Consider the following 24,064-nt stretch of genomic DNA (forward strand, 5'->3'; position numbering starts at 1 on the left):
TATGAAGAACCCCAACTGCCAATCTTAAATTCAAACTAAATGACGCTTGAATGCTTCAGACAGTATAAAACTGGCTTGCACCCATACTTTTGCAAGCTCCTAACCAAATTTATAGAAAACAAGCGGTTTGGATTGAGACTTTTCTTTGAAGTGAAGCAAAATTCATTACACTTAGCATCAACATCAATTAACACTACCCGATTTATAAAACATCATAATACTAGATTTGGAAGAGTAGTTGATTTAAATAATATTCAGAAAATGGAGAATAAGAAGAACTTCACACACTGTATAGAACACTTAGTCAATGTAGACGGCGATGAAAGCGACTGTTCTGAGGAATCTGGGTGCTCGTCAACCTCTCCACAAATGTCTCAAGACAGGAAGCCCAGAGGGGGAGGTGTAAGCACACTCAAAAGGAAAATGGCTGAATGCACAAATGAAAAAGAACTTCAAGAACTTAGACTTAAAATCAATTCCAGGGAGAGGAGAAGAATGCATGATCTTAATTCAGCTTTAGATGGATTAAGGGAGGTGATGCCTTACGCAAATGGACCTTCAGTAAGGAAATTGTCCAAAATAGCTACGTTATTATTGGCAAAGAATTACATTTTGATGTTAAACAGTTCTCTTGAGGAAATGAAGAAACTTGTCAGTGACGTCTACCAAACACATCCTATCCGTTCACGCGCGCCACCGGCTCATCTACAACCTCCGCACGTGCAACAATTTTCACCATCGATGCCGGCTGCTGTCTCAGTATCGTCTTCAGGACCTTCCCATTTAAGTAGTCGTGATTTAGAAACAATTCAAACTGTGTCATCAAAGGAAGGATCATCACCGATTCCAAACTCATTAGTGTCTCCACATGACAGACATATGTTTACGTCACGATGGCCCGTGCCTTGCGCGTGTAGTAATTGCATGTTAGACTCAATGCGAGTTTCATATCCAAAATATCCAACGCCAATACCGACGTCTTCAGCATTTCATAAATGAGATACGATGTTATTTCCTCAACAATCTGCTTCTAGCAGTGCTCAAATAACCGACTGACAGTGAGACTGGTTTTAGAATACACCTGATCAAAGCAAACTTGGTGCATTTAACAGGATATATGTTAGGAAGACCTTTAAATAGGAATAATTGAAACGGAGAACAAAATAAAGTGCTTTTAAATATATTATGAAAGAGATTGTTGTGTTGACAAAATGATAATAGTTCGATCCATCACACACGATGCTTACGGTTGGAATTTTATAAATAAGACGTTTCAAAACTATACAGTCATTTCAGTGTTTTAAGACTAAACAAAATTAGTGCCTTCGTAATGTGAAACTATATTTATGCGTAGAAAATAAAATGTAAATAGTAAAAATATTGTAGAAATGTGCACTTATTTATTATTTTGGTCAGGGGGTTCAGAGCCCACAAAATTAAACACGTCGGTTTAAAAAAAAATACCGCTTTCATTAGTTGAAATAGGGAACAAATTCGTAAAATGTTACTTGCGTTAATGTTAATATAGGTGTTATCTGCCATGTAAGCTTGTTTCTATTTACTCCATTGTTGTCCCAGATAATTAATTTGGATAATATTCTATGTGTATACTAATAATATTTCATTTTCTGTGACGATCTTAAGTTTAAAAAAAAACTTTTAAGTTATAAAAAAATCATAAATCCATAAGAAATGAAATAAGATTCTTTATAATGACTTATCAAAAAACGTATATAAGATTACAATACAAGATTATGCTTACGGTTAAAACAATATCAACGTGTTTACCCATTGATTGACTTTTACGGTGTAAAGAAAAAACTTTGCATGTTTTAACAAGCGGTGGGTGGGATAGTAATATATATATTCAATTTTCCGAAATCTTATTGCGTTGTAGGATTTTCACAAGGTTGATTTCTTCTTTTTTGACGCTAAAACTATAAGGTTGTATTATATAATATATTAATATATAAATATACACGTAATTTTATTAATAGATTTTGAAGAATTAATTAGTAAAGCTATCTGAATTAAAAAAATATTATTGCGTTAGATTCGATACAAGTAAAGTGTTCTTTTTATATTTTATCGGGAATTACTTGAGATCAAATTTATATAATTACGTTACAAAAAGAATATCTACAAAATTTTCCTTTTCACACTAGTACAACGAATTATTAAATTTCTTTTACTGAATTCGAAGTAATGTATTCGGATACATTAGTAAAGGCTTCTATCGGTAATCCTATCTTGAAAAGTATCATGTTTCAAATGTTAACACCTATTAAGTTGAGTTACGAACTTCATTAATAATTAGCTAGTCCAGTATCAGTTAAATCAATATTTATTTTCTTAAGTAATTATGCAATTATACTTATGTATTTATATATCACAAGCATGCTTTTTTTTTTTTACAATATATCAATATTCAGATTGATATACAACATTTTCTGATTACAATAGTTTATGTACAACAATCTATGTCAATGCTCCTATAAGTGAAGAAATGAAGATGATAAAAAATGTATTTCCTTATTAAATTTTTATGACAGTGAAAGGGAAAATGAAATAGTAAGTAACACATTTCAATAGGTAAAAAATTAATTAAGGAAAATTCAAGGGAATCAAACGATAACAATAACCACCACAACAACCAAACAAACAGACAAACACAAAAAAACAAACAACACCGAAACAAACAAACAAAAAAAAAAAAAAAAAAAAGAAAAGAAAAGAAAAGAAAAGAAATAATTACACTGTTTTAATCATCATTAAAATAAATTAAATATGTTTCAATACCTTGATCTAAACAATTGGAAAATTAAATTTTGTCTTGAAGAAAAAAGCAGATGAGTGGAAAGCTTAAGGTTTTTACCCCGTGCTAACACGACTTTCACTTCTATCCATTACAGTCCAAAGACGCGTCCAGTGAAACTACAAGCGAGTTTTGTATGCCATCTTTAGCAGTAGGTGAAATATATATTTAAATGCAAAAGTAAAAACAAATATGTGGTGAAACTAAATATTGGTAAGTATAGAATAAGACCCCATCATAATAATACTGATTTAGATGTGTGAAGAGAGTGCAATAGAACAGTCTGCAAAATCATATCAAATTATCATACATTCAACAAAATCTGAGCCACATAAACACAATAAAACACCAAAACACCAGATATAAAAAAGATGAATACTATATGTTTCATGATTTAGATTGATGTACGTACGAAGATAAGGCTGAATAAAGAAAGCTTAAGTATCAATTTCAGTAAGAATCAGGCAGTGAGTGAAACATGGTATAAAAAAAATATCATTTTGAAAGTTTAATTTGACAATTTGCACCATCATAATCAAGAAAAAAAACAGGTTTTCTATATTATTTTTGTAAATTAAGTTATGACAATGCACTGAAAATGAACATTTCAAAGCAGATAACTCTGTCAAAACCTTTATTTGTTTACATTCTATTGAGCAATTTCTGAGCAAATTCAGGGATGCAGAGATCAAATAAAAGTCTTTTCAAACAGTGAAAGCATCCTTGAGTGAAATTAGGTGGTTTTTAACATGTATGTTTCTAAATTTTATCTATTTGTCTGATTCTTACAAAAACTTGCATTTAAGTTATGAGATTATATACATTCGCTTTTCTTGATAATAAGACAAGTCATTTATCACTGCGATGTAACTGTTAAACAATACACCGATTAAATGTTCTTTTTTCTCTTTAAAAAACGGATTATTTGAAGATCAGATAGCTTGCATTATTTTTCGCAGCATATGATACTTTTCTTAAAAAATTCTGCTGATTTTACTAAAGGTGGGTATGAGTTTTGGTTAACAAGAATCCTTACAAACATGCATCATCTGTTCAAACATCCAATGAACATGATGTTCTAGTCGAGACTATCCGGAGTCAATGTCGGAGATGTCATCTGGATTTTGTTTCGTTTGATGTCCTTCTCTAAGTTGAAAGGATCAAGTGGGAAACAAATTGAATTTAAAAAGAACAGGTGGCGACTTAAACCACACGGTGTTTAAATGACAATGAAGATCATATTCATTATCTGTTAACATATCAATGTTCATTGAGATAAGTGTTTTCTTTAAACAGTAAATTGATATCCTTAAAATGTTTCTATTGTAATAAGAAAACTGATACAAATTAAACATTTACAAATTAACCAAAAGTGGTCTAACTATGATATGTCGACACCACTGAAATTCGGAAAGAAATCAAATAGCAAATAACGATTTCTGTCGACTGCAAAATTTGCAAGAAGCGTTCATATAAGATTGATATTGTTTGAGTTTGAAGAAATTATATTTTACTTCGAAAAAGTCTCTGTTAGTTAGATTATTTTATTTGTAAATCCGGACAAGTTGAAAATGATATCAGATGAAATGTTCAAACAGTTCCCATAGCGTGTCCAAATTGCGCCCCTTTAAGAAATAACTGGTTCCAAATTGGTTTTGTTATTCATTGTATAGAATTTTTTTATACACTTGAGCTTTGCTTTCAGCTGGCGTAATAACTAGTATGCAGATATATTTGCCTTCCTTGCAAAGAGTAATCAAGGGAACTAAGAATTTGCTATCAAAAGGATATATTCAGATGATAAAGACTAAATAGGAGAAAACCACAAACACGACAAAGAACACGATATAACACCAAAAAACAAAACATAAAAATGGTATAAAAAAAAACAAAAGTAAACAAGCAAAAACCCTGACTCCTCTGAAAACTGGGAGCAAGGATTATGTGCACTGATCGTTATGCATGCTTTCAAAGTGCTGTCCTACGACCACATACTTTATGTTTTCATGATCTTGGTGAGAATGACATTTAGAATTTCAACTTCATTTGTATAAACACTAGCGCAATTGGGAAGATATAAGTGTCATTGAATTATTCTCTTTATGCATAAACACTATAAAAAAAATCCTATTGAAAAAAAATACCCAAGACTTTTCATTAAAAAAAATGTTGAAAACAAATATCTACCACGAACTGATAATTAATTGTAGAACGAAGGATATACAAAAGCTTGTTTGAACTTTATTGTTTAAAGGTGTACAATATAAAATATATGAAGTCACTACAAAGAGTAATCAAGGGAACCAAGGTTATAGCGGTAATCAAAAGAACGTAATCCAGGGACAAAGACCAGACATGGAAAACAGACACGCACAACAAAGAACACAAAGCAACTAAAATCATACATACAAAGTAACAAAAGTAAATTAGCAACTCGGACTCCACTAAAAACTGGGAGCATGGACCAGGTGCACCGGTAGGGTAAGCGTCCTCTGCTTTTCTAGAAACACCCGCCGAGTTGCTCATAAAAAGTTAAGTCCGGGGTAGACAAACGAGGAAAGGAAAACTATGACCCGTTGAATAAATCAGTTTTCATACAAAGGTTGTATATACAATCGCATTTATGTCTGACACTAAATGTACTACTACGATTCATTTTAGTATCAGTGCGGCTTAATTATTTATATAAACTATCCACACTTTCCTTGAAATTGTAACTAATAAATAAAATAAATTAAAACGGCCCACCATAACAAACATTAGTATCAAACAAATTAATAAACAACAAACAAGCTAAGACTCAAACACAAAATATTTAGGCAAAACAAATATAAGATAAATCTGATTTGAGCTTCGTTGATCCAAGTGTTAATAAAGTCAATTATTTTATACGTTTCAATAACTAAATCTTTTTATTAAGATTTAAAAACGAATGAGTAAGTCTATTGTGACAATTGTACAATTGTGGCACAATCCTGAGGAACCTATATTTGAAACATTTATGCGAAGAAAATTGCGTTGTAAATTTGACAAACTTTACAAAAAAGAAGGCAAGAATAAAGCAGACCAGTTTGAATTTCTATCTTCAGGAAACAATATTTAAACCATATTAAGAAAGTTTGTTTAATGATAGGTTTGTTAATATATTTGTCAGAACTACAATAAAAGGCGGGATGGGACTTGACCAGACTGATTACTGATCCAAAGATGTTTTTGATAATTTTCATTCTGTCATGTTGTCATATGGTGTGAAAATCCATTGTTAAATACGTTTGACTTTTGGTCTAAAATAGCCTCGTTCAATCTAAGGTTGTACTCGAGAGCTTGATGGAGCGGCAGAATTAGAGGGCCCTATCGTTTCATTATTCTCAAACCCTTGTCTCAAACCAGCAGGAACCTTAGTGTTTAACCTATGGATTTGTTCACAAGCATTTATCTAATTGTAGTATGCGTTTGAGGCTTGTTAGATAAACACAATGAAAATAAAATTTGTAAGGTTGTTATGTTGTGGAGTCACTTTTACTTGGAATAAAGCGTTGGTTAGATCGTGCTGGTTTGATTTGAGACTGGTAAAATTTTTGTCGCCACTATTAATTTTCTCTTAAATATGTGTCTTGTGCCAACATGTTGACAGACAGTATAAAAGGCTGTTTAAAATATGGCTCTTATTTTGTTACATAATCAAGGCAAATTCAAGACCTTAATATGAAATAAGTTCAAAATAAAGTTCAAATCCGATTGTTGACGTCAAATGATCTAAATAATGCAGTTGTATTAACTTGAAAATCTATTTTAAAATTGATAACTTTTGTCTTTGAATATGAACAGCCTAGTTATCATTTCGTTTTTCCTCATCAATTATTTTATTTTTAAAATACTTAATCAAATTTTATCCATAATTTTCAATTTAGCATATTTTAAGGACTTTATCATCTATCAAATCTCTCTAATCGTAGTTCCTGAAAGAAAACAAAATTGATGAATATACCCCTTTACAAAGTTGCTTTACGTTACTATGATATTTTATGCTGCGGTTAAGTAGCTGTCGGCCGAAGAATTATATATGAAATAAAAAGAAGACTAAAAAACATATTTTTATTTGTAATATGTTGTTTGAAACACAGGCAAATATTGTTTCTGTGAAATTCATGCGAATTCAGGTTCACATGAATTTAGGGTAAACGTTTAGTGTACACGGAATTAACGTAATTTATACGTGAAAGTTACTGAACTTGAATTCCTCGTAAAGGCTCGATTCACTAGAATTTCAAGTGAACACTATTTTAAATTTTATCTAATCAATAAAGGTGAAAATAATATAAAACCCGTGAAAATATCCTGCGAAATTCTCGTAAAATTGATAAGATACTCGTATGAAAATCATGTAACTAATTTTGTTGTGTAAAAAGTATAATTTCTTCATTATTTCGTTAGTGACGAGAAAAAAATTATTAACTCTGAGTTATTGTGATTGAGGTTGAGATTACGCGTACAGGGTACCGAGATTTGTAATATAGAATTGGTATTTTTTGTACTCAATCTCCCCAGCTCATTAATTCATTTTCATAATTGTCACCTCAATAACTTTTGTCAGTAGATTTCATTTGAAAATCATTATTTACTCAATAAATAAAATAGCAAAGTCCAATTTTATTTAAAAAATTAAAGCAATTGCCCCTCTTTTTTTTAAAATGCGAAAGTGATAAGCATAAAAAACACAACTAATTTGGAAATCCTATGATAAATCTCATATTCTGTAACTTTGTAACTTATTTGGAATGATATAATGTAGATAGTATCTGCAAAATCGTCAATAATTTATTTTTTCCATTTTTTAAATTATTCAAAAACAATTTTTGGCATAAACTTATATATGGTAAAATAACAAACACTAATTTCATAAACCCTCTTTCATAAGGAAGTTCATTGCAGTAAAATGTTCTATAAAATTTTAATTTAAAAATTTTAAGCAGCTATTTTGTATACATGTATATCTCTAGCTATAGAAAATCGTGTCTGCTAAGGGAGAACGTCGTTCTGAGAATGAACACCATGTAGAAATAGGAAGAACATGAATTGAAAAAAAAAAAAAAAAACCAAAACAAAACACGCACACAAATTTGAGAAAATCTTAAATTTACGATTTTAGTTCGGTAAAACCCCTTTTTTAATCATCACCTCTTTCGTGAGAACTTTGAGGATTCTCACAGATTTGTTAGAACATGCTTCAGATAAATATACACATATTTGAATTATTGCATTTCTCGAACCCAAAGAGAAACACGACACTGCTTGATAATTAAAGCTTTTATACATGGTAGTGAAAATAAAATTTAAACTATGATTAAAAAGAATAAAAAAAGAAACACTATTGCTTTCTTTTGGTGTTGATAGAACACCTTATGTTTTTTATTCACTTTAAGCTGATAGCGTCATTGCTACGTAACTATAATTTTTCAAGGTATATCTCAAAAATTGTCGCTTAAAAGCTTTTACATGCATGTGTATCTTGCGGTCACATTTCAAACTCGAACATTGATTTGTAATATAAAAAAGGAATCACTGTCGTTTCAGAGTTTTTATTCGGTCTAAATTGTTCAAAGTATGAACAGTGATTTGTTCTTTGGCGTAATTGATGCTTATTGCCATAAATACACAATTTATATGACATACTCTATTTAAGTCTACCACAAGAATATGTCTTATATATGTTGTATATAACACTGAGATATCAGTGAAGTAAAGCTCGATCGTGTTCAAATTCAATTCAGTTATTTTTAACCAAAAAAGAATAAAAAAAAAAGAAAAGAAAAGAAAAACAAACGAAACAAAACAAACAAAACAAGAAAAAAAATCAAGTTTGGTTTATCAGTACATGCCTGGCGTTTCTTTTTTATGCATTTTATTTGCATTTGATAAGTATTAAGTTCCTTGACGTGGCTATTGTTTACTTATTTATTATTCTAATTTTACGCTAAATGAGCCACTTCGGAAGATACATTGTATGTCATTATTTGTTTTTGCCTAGATTTCATCTGTTCGGTAAATTTGTTATTATTCTACACAAAACATATTTCAAAAATCCTTTTAGCAGTCTACATTTTTGTTCTTGTTGTACTAATATCAGCAGACACATATAACATATGATAAAGAACATATGTTTTTTTTCTACTAATTTAATTCCATTCGACAGACATAATTGACAAATTGGATCATCTATAAAAATTGAACGAAACTCATTTAAGAAAACACCCATAAACTAAAAGGTGCATCGGTAAAAATTTCCTATACAAATTGTAATTAAAGAAATGTCATTAGAGTTCTTAATCTTTTCAGATAAGCGAGAATTATTCCCACTATCCAGTAGCTGTGGGAACAGAATGAATACGCAAATAAAAATCAGAAAACATGTTCATTTTGGAAGGAAAGCCAATAACTATCAATTAACTGGGCATATGAATATTGTTTGAAAACGGATATCTGTCCAAAGAACATCTTTCTTTCTTCAAGTTATTCTCTATGGTAATGTTACAAGCAAACCCCCCTTATTTTCACCTTAAATAAATAATTTATGTTTGCTTTCCTATAAAATGTGACTTACTTCTCCGCCTCTTTTCATTCAGGCGATCATTACATAGAATTAATGACCTTTCATGGTTTACAATAACAATTTCAATCAAACAATTTCAGATAATGAAAACGTGAGAATCATTGTTAGAATCATTTTAATGTCTTACATTTGTTTTTGAAAATGACACTTATTAAAAAATTTCTGTCTTCCAAAAAGTAGAAATTAAAAGAGCAAAAATGATATGGGTTTATGTGAATGTTACCGGGACTGCACATAAATTACTTCAATTTTCAAATGAGTTCCATCTGGGAGATTTTGCTGACTATAAAGTGTCGTGTTACGTATTGTTTTTTTTTCTTTCTTTCTCCTTTGTTTCTTTTTTTCCATATGGTATTTTTTGTTTTTTTTTTTATCCTAACGCAGTGACTTTTGATATTCATTTTAACCACAATACTTTGTTTTATTTCATCATGATTAGCCTAATGTTTTTCCTCAGTTTTAGAAATCTTTAGCATTTTGAATTATCATAGAAAATAATCATTTTACATAAATAACGAACAAATTGTACAAATTTTAACGAGCCAAACGTGTACCATGTTTATAGAATATTAACGTACACTGTACTGTCAATTATGCCAAAAATGGAATTTGGGTAGCAACAAAGGTGCGCCACCTCAAGTTGTTCGAAAGATTTATCCGCTTGACAAAAGTTACTTAGCGATTAAGTCTAGTACAATCCATACATCCATACAAGTTAGCCATGAAGAGACCATTATTTGATCTCTACATCACTAAATTTGTTCAAAATGTTTTCAATGTAATGTTAGAAAAATGATCTTTTTAACATAGTTACCTGCCTTTGAAATGATCATTTCAGTGCATTTCAATGAAATGGAGAATTGTCTTGACCTGAAGCAGATGTAATTAGTCAATTACACGTTCAAAATGGTGAATTCACCCATTGCCATATTTGCACAAAGACTGACACTAAGGTTGGCAGATTATTAAGTGTCTGTACACATCATCATATTAAAAGTAGTAGGGAAATTAAAGCATATTTCAGGCCCGAAACTATATTATACCTTCGATATCGGTGATCCAATGCTCATTTTTACTGATGTTTTTTTTCACAATATTTTTTCAAAATGAACACAGTTTGATAAAGCCTATCAGACACCTTTAAAAAGAGGAAAATATAGCTAAAATGGATCCGTCTCTGCATTAAAATTACAAATCTTAATTCAACCCTTATAAGATTTATCAATATTATAATGGTTATTAAAAGCAGCTTTTGAATGACAAATCTTTTCGTAACTCGCATGTAGTAATGCCTGTGTGTTCATGTTAATGCAGATGTGTGTTATAAAAGTTGCATTTTTTTGCAGTATACAAAATAAATGGGGTAGTTTTGTGTTATTTGTTCAATTTACTCTGAAGTGTTCTAATCTTTTCTTTCAGATCAACCAGAAATTGAAAGGGTCCATATCCCACTTGAGCCAAATATAATAATTCAAAATACATTTCCAACCAATGTAGTTGTTTCCTCTAACATCCAATTCTTGGCTTTTCAATGGTACAGAAATAACAAGTTAAAGATATTTTTTTATATTTAACATAAAAAAAATTTAAACAGTTATATTGACAAGATCGGAATAATGACAAAATCACCAGCTGCTATAACTTTACAAAAAATTCACAGCGAAAACGTTCGCCAAAAGTAATTTTAATTTTTGGCTATTTGACTGTCATTATTTTTACCGCTTGACACATTTGCGAACACTAAATTAAGATAAGTCGAATGCTCCGGGATGCTTCGTTTGTTCAGAATTATATTTTATTGCTAAGATATCTTTTAGAAGCAATTACAATTGGTTTGCAAATGGGAACATAAAGTATATCCATGCAAGAACATTTTTTACTAGGTTAAAATGCCACGTTTTAGTACATATCATTTTTTGAAGATATGCAAAAAATCAATTTTATAAAAATGGCAAACCTCAATATCTTTTTCGTTTTCACTAATTTTATTTCAAATAAACACCACTGATTAAAAATATCTTTGAATGACGACTGCTTGTACTGCAATATACACATGACAATTAAAATTATGGAAGCGGGAGGTTTAGTGCTTCATAAAATCTGGTTTAACCAACCATTTCCATCAGAAATGAATGTACTAAGTCAGGCTCCTATTCTTGTTTCTCACTTTACGGCGTTTGCCTTGATATTGCCATTGGTTTGGGCTTGACAATTGTGTTATTTCCCTTCATAAGAGTAGGTTAAAAAATGTTGACAAAACGACTTTCTTCCATCCTAAGCAGGTAATTAAAATGCACGTGACTATTTCACCACTGGGTGTTGATTTAATTTCCACGAAAGTTTTTGGGCCAATTAATATTTCCGAGATTTCTACAGATTTTATGAGAAAATTCTCCTCCAATGCTCCCGGGGATAACAAGACTTCTCCACTCTCGATAGTTAAATTTAAGACTTAACCCACTCGCTGAAGGTCATGGGTTGAAATCTAAAATTTAACTATCCCAATTGGAGAAATCTTGTAATTCCCTTGTAACTGAAGGAGAATCTATATATCATAATTAATAAAAGGTATTTATTTAAAAAAAGATTAAAGTGGAGAATGTTGCCCATAGAAGTACTCTATATTGCAAAGGGGAATTTTACATATACAAAATCTCTTCTAAGGCGTAATAAAATCAATGTAAACATCTATTACTGGAGTTTCTTATATCGCAAATCAAATTGCCAAACATCTTTATATCTCGTCAGAAAGGATGCATAATGACCTCTGGTATTTTTAATTCCTTTAGGTAAACAAGAATTGTCTATCTTAAAAAAAAACATTTTTTGCGATAATGTGTAATAATCATTCCTTGTAGAATATGAACTAATATCTCGAGCTTGTGCAGTATCAATTACAAACAAGAACAAAGTTCTATGGCGAACACAAAGGGAAGAGTTCCAGGTGTTGTACCCACTTTTGTTAAAATATTTCCTATAATTGGTTATCAAATGTTACTATGAGACCCTCTTTAATAGTTCCAAAGATCGGACCTGCCATTTTTTTAAAGTTTATTGATCTTGTCCCACGCTTAATAGAAGAAAGTTATAATAATGGGTACACGTAAGCCTGTCTAATTTTATGCAGTCTATTCATTGTGAAAACATATCTAGTGAGATAGTATCATACACAATGAGATGTCAATTTTGTATTATTTCAATTCTTGTTTCATACTACTTGTTTGAATAATCACTAAAATCATGATAAGTATGAATATTTCACTTTTTATCATGTCGTCATATTCATAAAGTTAAGTTTGTGTGTGTGTTTATAGAAACAACATAGTATGAAACAAGCATGATTCGATTAAGTTAAGAATGATTTACAAAATTCATGGTACAAAAGTCAAGAATCCACGAACTTGTGTATTTTTCCTAATCCACGAAAATTGATATCCACGAATAAAAGTACTTTCACACTAATTCTGAACTCTATTCCTTATTTCTATGAAAGAAAGACAACCCATTTTTTACCACTGAACTTTTACACGTTGTATATATTGTGAATATGCCTTCATGCTATCGATGTTTATGATATTTTGCTATTCGGTTACCCTACTTTTGATATCATAATGTATTTGTTTTTAATTTAGTAAAAAAATAATTGAAAAAATAAGAAATGATGACCATAGCTTAAACTATTAGACCAACCTGATTTTTTTATACTTAAACTGCAACCTTAATCATTTGTAATATTACTGCTGAAGACGTTTAATCGGTAGTCTTATTTCAGGATTTACCATTGGAAAAGTCAAAACAAAAACAGGTAAATAACATCAAAACTTCCTGTATAATTGATTTTGAATTTTGTTACTTCATTTGATAGTTTACAAGTCAAAAACCTTACATTTATTTTGGCAAGGCAAACAGTAATTTGTTACGAGAAAGATCTTCTTCTAGTATCCCTCTTCTACTTTGAAACTTGGTTAAATAAGTACTTCTCTGTCTAATAATCAGGCAAAATGGGTATAAGCTTTGACACATGAACAAAAAATCACAGATATTTTAATGTATCATCCAAGTATTTCTACATCATAACCTGCAGAAATAGCCATCAAAGTGTTTGTAAAATCGCCTTTTTAAGATATTGATAGGCCAAATTTAGTTTAAATGCATTTTGGAAAAATGACGGATTTTTGTAGCACTTTTACCTTATATAGGCAGTCAAAAATGTCACAAAATGCTGGAATTTTTAATCGACGACATATTTGTCCAGTGTGGCGGACGCGTTTTTCTACAAACGGTCGGCAATCCAATAGGAACAAATTGTGTTCCTCTACTTGCTGACCTATTCCTTTACTCTCATGAGGCTGACTTTATTGCTGATCTGATCCAAAAGAAAGAATATTCGTTTAGCTAGATCTTAAACAATCCTAATATCGGGGATTTGATACATCTCATCTGCCCCAAAGAACTTGAGATAAAGGATATTACTAACACTGTGAATAAAGAGGACGGGGTAGTAAGTTTTAAAATATTTATCCCTGAAATTACATTGTTTCTGAAATTAAAATACAACTGCATATTACAACTGAGTGCGGATACCCTCCCCCCCCCCCAAAAAAAAATAAATTCCGGTATCTTCAAACTTTTGATGAGACGGTCAACCCGTATTGCCCTGGTGATTTTTCGGTCTCTGAATGACAGGACTTCAACACAAAATGATTTTTGAGTCCTTTTTGTAATTAGAAATGACTGAAAATCTTGAAAATGTCAGTAGTGTGGGATACGGAAAAATAAATACTACCGTTTTCTTTTAATCAAACCACAGTGATTTTAGCTACGAACGTTTACATTTGACAAACTCCGCGAACAGTGATCCACTTTTCAACAGAAATAAGATGTTTTCAAAATTTTGATATTGTTTGCAGAAAAAATGCTACGGAAATATTGTTTACAGTATAAGGCAACAGACGCTTTTGAAACACACATGTAAGACAAGGTAAAGTGAATAATTGTTAAGCATTTGAATTAACCTCATTTATTAATATTTGTTTGGATTTAATTGTGCACTAATTACAACAAATATACAAAGGTTTAGGTTTTTCCACCTAAGGTTATAAGCTTAAAAATGCAGAATTACTGATACATTGCTTTGTTACTTCGTGTATTTGTTGTACATATTTATAACAGAAAAAGACGAAACCTGGGGTGGGGTTCTCAAAGCTATCCTAAGATATGCCATAAGTCACGTCCTAAGACCAACTTTAGGATGGAGTTAGGATCATCTTAATATGACAATGTTAGGTTGTGTATTGAAGCTATCTCAGACATGTCTCAAGTTAAGACGTCATAAAGACATCCTAAGTATATTTTGTGATATGTTTAAATTATTATTTATATGATGCTTTATTACAAAAAAAAATATTCGTCTGAATATAGCTGAAATATTGCTGCTCGGACGTTAAACCCCAACAAACAATTTTAAAAAAATATTAAATACGGATAAATGATTGATATTGTTATGTCAAATAAACAAAAATGCATATATGATAAGGCAAAAAAACATTTGATTATTGGGTTGGGGCTATGGATTTTGTTCACATTTTCGGTAAAAAAATCAAATGATTAGGTGAATAGGTTGCTTCCTAATTATATGCATATTAGTGAATTTAAAAACCGGATGAAACTATTGATTTTCGATTGTTACGTGTATGTATAAGAAATAGAAACAGTAGCAAAATTTTTTTGAATAAAATGTCACCGAATCGTGAAACATTCAGGTCAAAGTTTAAAATCATGCACATTCCTTAAAATGTGTTTGAACCGACGCGTGCCGGTCATTCTGTAATTTTTTCGATAAGATGATCCTAAGACACCTATTTTGTAGTCCTAAAGTTAGGATAAACATTGTGATTCGTCAACTTATAACGGCTTCGAGAAACCCACCCCTGATCTATCTTAAAAAGTCCAATACACCAGAAGAGCAATGGCTATTTGTTTTCCCTGAATATTATTCATTTTGTTTAATGTACAACTGCATCAATCTTTAACCTTGACATATTTATCTTTAAATAATCGATGATATAACGTATTAATACTGGACGTAATAAAATACAAATTATAAATTCAGATGAAGAAGAAGACGACTATGTGAAGGAGGGATAATACGATTACAACGTAACTATACCTAAGTTTGCTGTGAGAGAGAGTGAAAGCTGAAATCCTAAATCGTTATGCATTGTTGTTACTCTTTTTCATACTTGACATTGCCGCCCCCCCAAAGAAAAAAAACTAGAGATTACAGTTACTATGGAGTTGTATCTTGACTTACAGCCCGATGAGAAATGAGCATTCGTGACCAAACTTGATGAGATCTGCCGGACACACCCAGGAGGATCTCCACAACATTGTTGTGACGATCATAGAACATAATATAAACTGGTCAAAATGTAAAAGAGTATCTCAGGAAAGCTTTTGGATGAAGAAATTGAAAACAACTTCTCCAGATGGAATAAACGAGAAAAAATAATTCATTTTTAGGTCTTGGTCTAAGGCTGGTACAACATTACTTAATACACATCAATACACCATATTTGGACTTTTTATTTTTTTTAAATTGTTTTCCACAGTTAATATTAACTTTGATAAAAAGACCCTCTTTGTTATTTTCATTCAGGCTCCTCATCAGTTGCTTATGTGAGCCTTTGATAAAGGTACAATCACCCACAGCGTACGCGATTCAACTTCTGAATCTGTTTTGATCTTGAACTTTGTGAGTTTTATGCTCGTTAAGTTTTGTGAGTTTTATGCTCATATAGTTTTATGCTGAGAAAGGATATCTGTTATCCGTCCGAAATATTCAATTTAAATTTTACCATCTTTTGGTGATGTTAAACATATTTAGAAGTTTATTTACTTTATTGTTATGTTTCGCATCGTTTTTAACGATCCATCACCCCGTAAGAGTGATTGTTGACTATTATTTAGACGATTATATATATATATATATATATACGTATTTTAGTACCATTTTGTAAGAAACCGGCCTGGACTTGACTTTTTATGAGCAACTCGGGCGGGTGTTTCTAGAAAAACAGAGGACGCTTACCCTACCGGTGCACCTGGTGCATGCTCCCAGTTTTTAGTGGAATCCGAGTTGCTCATTTGCTTTTGTTACTTTGTATGTTTGTTTTCCATGTCGGGTCGTTGTCCCTGGATTACATTCTTTTGATTACCGCTATAACCTTGGTTCCCTTGATTACTCGCTCAATTTGATCTCTTTTTTTTGCTTCAAACATATTCAACACATCTAGAAAACAGTTGAGAAGCTTTTTAAGTTCATCTTAAAGCATTTGTGATTTAAATATTCATTGACTGCTCATATATGGGGAAAATGTGGGAAAAGTTTTCCGAAATTTTTCATAGTACATAACAAATAACTTTGACCCATCAATAACTTAAAAAGGCAAAATTTACGAACAATTTTATATAATTTATAAATATTTGGATAATGCAATGAAATCAATACAGATAATACATTGGGAATAAGAAGTTCACGAAAAGAAGTGTTTCATATTTTAGCCTAAAATTTGCGCAAAATTAATACAGTATTCCAAAATGGCACCTTGGGAACCATCTATTTCCTTCGATCCGTCACTACCTCCTTCTTTCAAAGCATGGTGCTAAAGTATATCACTGGCAAGAATATCCATCATGTCTTCCCCGAGTCTATCATTTGATTTTTGTCGCCTCCTAAATTGTTCAAATTATAATTTATTTTAAAAAAAAATGGAATTCCAGGAAATTTATAATTGTAGCTCTTGAAGAATTACTCTTAGTAATGCGTTCTATTTCCGAATAATGGACTGTACTAGTTTCTTGATAAGTTGAGAATGTAAACCAAGAATTTCTTATTTCAAAGTTCTTATCAATCAACAACGACGAAATAAAATTTGCTTTATACCAGATTTATGACAAGAGGTATCGAATCTTTGAAGTGTGATGATGGTTTCATCTGGGCAAATGCCTTTGCTGCTGAACGGAAGAGACAAGTGATAGCAAATTCCGGTTTTCGAATGTTTGTAAATGAGGAAACGTTGGAGACAGAAGGGCATGTATCATCTCAGGTTTTTGTTCGGCTGATAAATTGAAAAGCCGAACACAACATTTGTAGCATTGTATCAATGAACCATATTCAATACTATAAAATCCGGTTTTCGCTAAACTATCGAAAAACTTATTAGAATCTGCAAACTCTTTGTCCATAGAATCAAACTTTTTTCTTCTGGATTCAAACGTGACGTATTTTTCTTCTGGATTACTTGCAAATTTTGTCTTGTCATACATGTTGTTGAGGCTATGTTAAGTTCATCCACGGAAAGAATTTCATTAATGTATTTACAGGCAGAATAAAGAGAAGCGTGTTTCAAAGCCGGATTTTTGTACGAACGGACGTTGGTCAAAATTGAAGCGCCCGAAAAGCAACGCACGTTGGTGCCTGATCCGTCATAAAAGAATCCTGCAAAAGCTACTTGCTGAATGAGTTTTATTATTCATTGCTATTCCATTCCAACGAAAATGACGCAATTCGTTTTTCCACATCTTGATATAATTCAAAACATGGTTGTCTTATTTCACTTATCGATCTGTTTGTAATGCCATGGAACATTTTGGGGTACATTTCTCGTAGTAATTGCTCTTCGTTCTCACCATAGTTGCCCTGTGCGGAACATACTAATGAACCTTCAGTTTACACTAACTGAACTACTTCTGAGCAAATCTCTACAATATCACTTATCCTTTCATGATACCTTTTAGTATCGCCATTTAAGTTAGTAGGCCTAGGGTAAGGGACACAACTCTTACAAATCATTGGAACGTTTGTATTCACCATTTTACATCAATCTCATGTGAGCATCAAAGTAACTTGGACTGATTTCATCCTGTTTCAAATAAAAGCTTGATACGCTTTTTTGAAATTGAATATGATACCAACATATCGCTGATTTCAAGAGTAATGTCCCTTATCCAAGGTCTACCTACTTAAAGTCAAGGACTCTTTTGAATCAGGACTTCGCAGGATGTCTTGTCTTCCCAATAATTCACTTGTCATAACATAAGCGTTTTATGAGTCTTACGAAATTTTCTGAATTCGTTCAAGTCTATTTTCAAAATGTACAAACATAAGTTCCTGGATTAAGTGGTGGAGGGAATACTCTGGTGTATCATAAATCACTGTAGACGTCATCAAAATGTTGATAAAGATAAGACAAAAATACACACACATACAAAGAATGAAATAACCAAAAAAATCCACAAAAAGAAACAAAAGCAAATGAACAACCCGAGAAATAGTTCACGATGACTATAACACTTTTGTAGTAATGACTTCAATCTTGTAGGTACATAACCATACTCCAGAAGCCTAATTTTAATAAGTCTAGCACTGCACAAAAAGCTCGTGTAATTACGACAAGCTTTGGCATAACGTATGAATTGTGATATGAAAACTATATACGCAAGTGCTGAAGGGGGTGTTGCCACTATTGATAGGAAAGTTGACACTACGGAATGAAAAAGTATCGCGTTTTTTGTATATTTTGGTCATATTTTTTCCATCGATCTCTTTATGTATTTCAAGCTATGAAACTGACTTCATAGTATCTTGAGTGTCTTTTTTTGTTATAAAGCTTTTTTGTGATATTTCTATGATTGATTTTCAATGAATGTGACAAAAAACCCCGATTTTATAAATCATTAAATAAGCTGACAAGCAAAAAAAAAATAGTCTTTAATAAAAATCAGGAGGTGGTCGAAAAATTCTGTGACACAAGTTCCTGTGTTCGAAGTAGTAAAGAGCACATTTTAGCATAAGTTTGTTTCAACAGTATAATTCATAATTCATTGTGTGAGCTGGTCTATAGTTCAAACAACGGAATCCAAAATTACAGTTTAATTTTTCCGATCCGGCCTTCCCCTGAGTCTCATATACCATATCATTACCCAGTCTGTTGTCTTCGGTGCAAACTGATACACAATGTAAACATATTTCCGAACGACGAAGTACAAAGCAGTCACTTAATATTTTATCAGTACTCTAAGGGCGTTTTAATGAGTGAAATAATGAAATAGGTTTCACGGGAAAAAAAATAGTTCAATTTAGTAATCAAGGGAACCCAGGTTCTAGTGGTAATCACAAGAATGTAGTACAGGGACAAAGCCCGGACATGGAAAACTGACATACACAACAAAGAACATAAAGTAACCAAAATAATACATATTACAAAGTAACAGAAACACCTGCCGAGTTGCTCGTATTTGTAAAATATGTACAATGTCAAGCAAAACATGTGCTTAAGGATCCAATACCGATATGTCAATAACAGCGTTGAAAAACAATCATGCAAATTAACTAACTATAAACAACCAGTTAGAAAGTATGAACTTAATGAAGAAGTTAGAAAATGAACCTGTATATATATTAATGGAGCTTTGTGCGGAATGTTTGTTAAAATCATTGTTTATAAATTTTACCCATCTACCCCAAAGAACTTAGATAAAGGATACTACAGACACTGTGAAGTCAGCCTCATATCGAAATCGATGGTAAGAAAAACTACTGACCAAACTTTACGACAAACTTGATGTCCTTTCACTCATAATGGTAAACTTTCCTTTCATCTGTGGCAACATCCCTTTAGCACCTGCTTATGGAGTGTTCATATCACAACTCATACTTATTCCTCAGTTGATATGATTTTAACTTTATAGCGATCAACGATGAATGACAAGTCAATTGATTTCAATTTAAAAAGAAAAGGCACAATTTTAAATAAAAATTCAGATACTTTAGAATAATTATCCTCGCTATAGAATTAGGAATGTGACGTTTTAAGCCAAATAAAGAAAAAATATTTTCTTCAGAAAATACATGTAAAAGAAATGAATGCAGGAAACAGTTACTTATCACATAACTAGTTTTTCATTTTATTGTTGCAGTACTACAGATAAGAATTGTATAGATAGTTCATCAAATTGGCTCTTTGCAAGTATTATCATTCGTGAATTTTTCTGATTTGGTTGATTATGTGGGAAATAAGTGTATGATTTTCTAAAAAATCAGAATACAGAAATGATTATCGTTATGTAAACATATTATCATCATATGTAGACTGGAAAAACATAGTAAATTTCGTGTGTGTTTTACACCATAAATCACTTAACTATTGGTATTGCCTGATTTTTTTTGGGGACTTGTACTTAATTAATCAAGACTATGCTAAAGAATCGGTTCTCATATTGAATATTTCTAAAATTTGAATTTTTCTTTACAAATGTCAACTAGCCTTAGGTATCAAGTAACAATAATTGTGAAAGCTAGTTCAAGCATTCACAAGTTAATACTTCCAGTTTTTGCCGAGTCATACTCAATCACTTTACATTGTGGTTTCTTCTTCCAATGTCATCATACCAGACATCATACAAAACGTTTAATTAAGCTAGCTCCAAGTTGACCTTGACCTTAAACAAGTAAATCTTAAAAGTTAGAATATTATTATTCTCAATTCTGATATCCATATCATATTAAGTCATACTATGTTTATGACAAGCACATTATATAATTACAAATAATGGATTTTCATAATATCAAAAATGCTTTTTTTTGTCTGTTTTTTCTTGTATCTTATTATATTCTTGAACTTGACGCGTCATTCTCAAAATGTCCAAGATGACCTACTCCTCATTGTTGAAAATTGAATAGTATTAAATTCCCATTATTAACATTCATTTACTGTTCATGGAACTGTTTGGACTACTGATTTTACCGATTTTGACAAATCTTGGAAATTTTACCTTGATTCGGGAAACAAAATAATATCATTTCAAAAAGCAAGTCAATGCATGTATTGCTTCGTAAACACTCAGCATGAGTGTATACCAGCTTCTTTACCTTGTTTAGTGCTGTTAATATCATTTAAAACTCTTGTCATTGGACTATTGAAGATATCATAGTTTTCCCCGGGAAATTATGCATTCTATTCTCACACGCTCTAGCTGTTCACTGTCGAAATGAACTACGTCACAAGAATTAAACAGTTTTTTTTCACATTTATACTCCCATTTGTCAATTTCGACATCCGGATCGCTGTTTAATCCATTAGGTTTCGGTCTTTTGCGATACTTTAAGTCCAATATGTTTCCAGAAATCTCTGGTGTTGTAACTTTGGTGCATATCACTGAGTTTTTCCTGTGCTTGTCTTTGAAAGTTTCGTTTGGTTTTTCAGTTTAATTAATCAAACTTGTTACGAGTCGTACTAAAGTCCTGTTAAGGCTTTCGTCGATTTCGTATGTCCTTGCTTTTCAACCAAGTCTTTTCTTCTTACATACAGTGTTCCAATTTTTCAATATTTAAAGGGTGAGACGCCTGTAAGCATAACTTTGCTAAGTGCAGTCAAAGAAATATTTTCGAGTTCTGAAATTTCTGAGAGTGCTAGTAGTAAAGAGTCCGATACCCAGCAATGTGACTTTACGGGACTGTTCGCATACCAATTTGAACCAGAGTATACATTACAAGGGTTACAAATAATCAACGACGCCGATCAAAAGAAACCAAATAATTAAAAGTTGAAGAAAACTCACGTAAAGATACTATTAGTTGGTGTGAGTGTACGAAATGTGATCCCATGCCGCTTTCTGAAGATTTTTCAATGCTGCCATGAGTTCTCCCTACACGAAGAACAACTGGAATATTTTTTACAACTTTTATATACAATGCCAAAGAAAGTTTTTCTTTCATACTAGCCCCGTACAGAGAGTGAAATATAAGTCCGTGACCAGTAAGACTGTCTTCGGACATAAAACGGGATTTATAATATGAAAAATTACAGAGCCCTTTTTATAATATTTCTCCGATATTTAGAAGTATGATATTTTACTTCTTTGACTTACATTAAAAATGAAATCGAGCCTGCAAATGATTCAGCCAAATAAATAAGTAAAACAAGAGCGGACTCAGGTTCCGGTTGGGACGTAATTTGAGGGTGTGGGAGGAAGGGCGTAGAATTTGTGAAAAATCAAGGTTTCATGCATAGCAAATTTCCGAGCGTTCTCGGAGTCAGCCCTCCTACAGTGTATAATGCGGACTTGAAAAACAAAATGTATTGAGATTTGATAGTTCGATCCCTACTATTACAACGTATTTTTTTAAGGAAGATGTGCTTTTATGTGTTGTACTTGTACATGTACTTTAGAACAACATTCTGGATGACATGTATAAATAAACAAATAACTTAAAAATCAAGAAAATTATGTCCTAATGTTCTTCACCAAGTTTCTTCTTTTTTTTCTCTTTCAAGTTGCATATCCACATAATTATTTTCCAAAATATAAATTGATCCGTTTCCAAAAATTACTTCTTAGGGTTGTTAACGTCCTTTAATACTCTAATGAGTGTTTTTATAAAAAAAAACCTTATTTTTAGATTTATGACTATAGTTAAAAGAATAGAATAAAATATATGTTTGAAGAAGAAATTAGTAAAATAAAAAATATATATAAAAATATTGAATAACTAAAAATTATTACAATAAAAAATTCGCTTTGAACTGTTAAAACAGAAAAAGATGTGAATATAGTACTATGTAAAGTTATATTCAGATTTATAACTATATTTAAACTATTTAAATAAAATAATGATAGTAATAATAATTGCAAAGATAAAAATAAATTACTGAATAATTTATTACGCTAAAGGAATTAGTTTTGAACCGTAAAACATAAACAAAAGCAGAAAAGGAAAAACGGGTGACACTGGTAATATAAGTTGTAATATTCTACGGTATACCCAAGAAGTAGGACGTCAGACTATACATAGGAAATCGGGACAATAAACGGTTTAATCCAGGCTTGCATATATTTAATTACAAGTTTAAATAAACATATAAGAAATTGTTGTTTTAATAATTATAGTCTATTCTTTATTGATCACCACAATTTCGCCTGGATTTTACCTGTGGAATTATTATAGTTAAAATTGTAAAAAATACCGTTATAAACTTAACACATATTAGAAAAAAGGTATTTGTTATCATTTAGTAACTAAATAGTGTTTTAAATAAACTATTTTAATATTTTGTTACATGTTGTTGAATATTTGGATTTTAGTACAAAAATATGATTATTTACATGTATATATGAACTTTATAAAATTGAAAACTAAACCTTTGATCATCCTCCCAAGTCAGGGTTTTAAATCCACCTTCGCTCCTGCAAACCCCTGACACCACTCATTCATATATAGCAGGTATCGTCCAGCCAATTCCTATTGGTTGCTTCTCCGGGTGCGAAGCACCAATGAAAATTGATTTGTGGAAAGGTAAACAATGATACGAGTAACTGATAGTTGTAAGATGTCACAAATGATTCAATATGACCAAAAATGATATCTGTATATTCTGTTTAGAGTCTTTAGCGAAACAAAATGACGTTATGTGTAGGTAACCATTTAGTAAGTTATATCGAAGAGTTTCTAGTACGAGTGATTTGATTGGATTTTGGATCCGGGTTAAATTTAGGTTAACTCACTAGATGGCGCTGGACGTCACCCGCTAAATATGAATGAGTGATGTGAGAGGTTTAAGGGAGCGAGGGTGGACTGA

The 24,064-nt window shown here is 31.4% G+C and overlaps 2 protein-coding genes across 2 annotated transcripts; one reads left to right on the forward strand and one right to left on the reverse strand.

Annotated features, from left to right (window-relative positions):
• The first annotated feature begins 261 nt into the window (after positions 1-261).
• On the forward strand, positions 262-1,168 carry LOC148613198 (oligodendrocyte transcription factor 3-like). The gene has a single exon (XM_088586101.1). The coding sequence runs from the start codon at positions 262-264 to the stop codon at positions 997-999; it is 738 nt and encodes a 245-aa protein (XP_088442227.1). The 3' UTR covers positions 1,000-1,168.
• A 15,746-nt stretch (positions 1,169-16,914) lies between these two features.
• LOC148613199 (uncharacterized) lies at positions 16,915-20,884 on the reverse strand. The gene is made up of 3 exons (XM_088586270.1): positions 20,847-20,884; positions 18,545-18,597; positions 16,915-17,937 (listed from the first exon to the last, which is right to left on the reverse strand). Exons 1-3 carry the CDS (start codon positions 20,882-20,884, stop codon positions 17,627-17,629), a joined length of 402 nt encoding a protein of 133 aa, XP_088442396.1. The 3' UTR covers positions 16,915-17,626.
• Between the last annotated feature and the right edge of the window lie 3,180 nt (positions 20,885-24,064).

The sequence above is a fragment of the Perna viridis genome, chromosome 6 (assembly GCF_037379345.1).
Source record: "Perna viridis isolate PV_CMFRI_1.1 ecotype Kerala chromosome 6, ASM3737934v1, whole genome shotgun sequence".
Classification (NCBI taxonomy): Eukaryota; Metazoa; Mollusca; class Bivalvia; order Mytilida; family Mytilidae; genus Perna; species Perna viridis.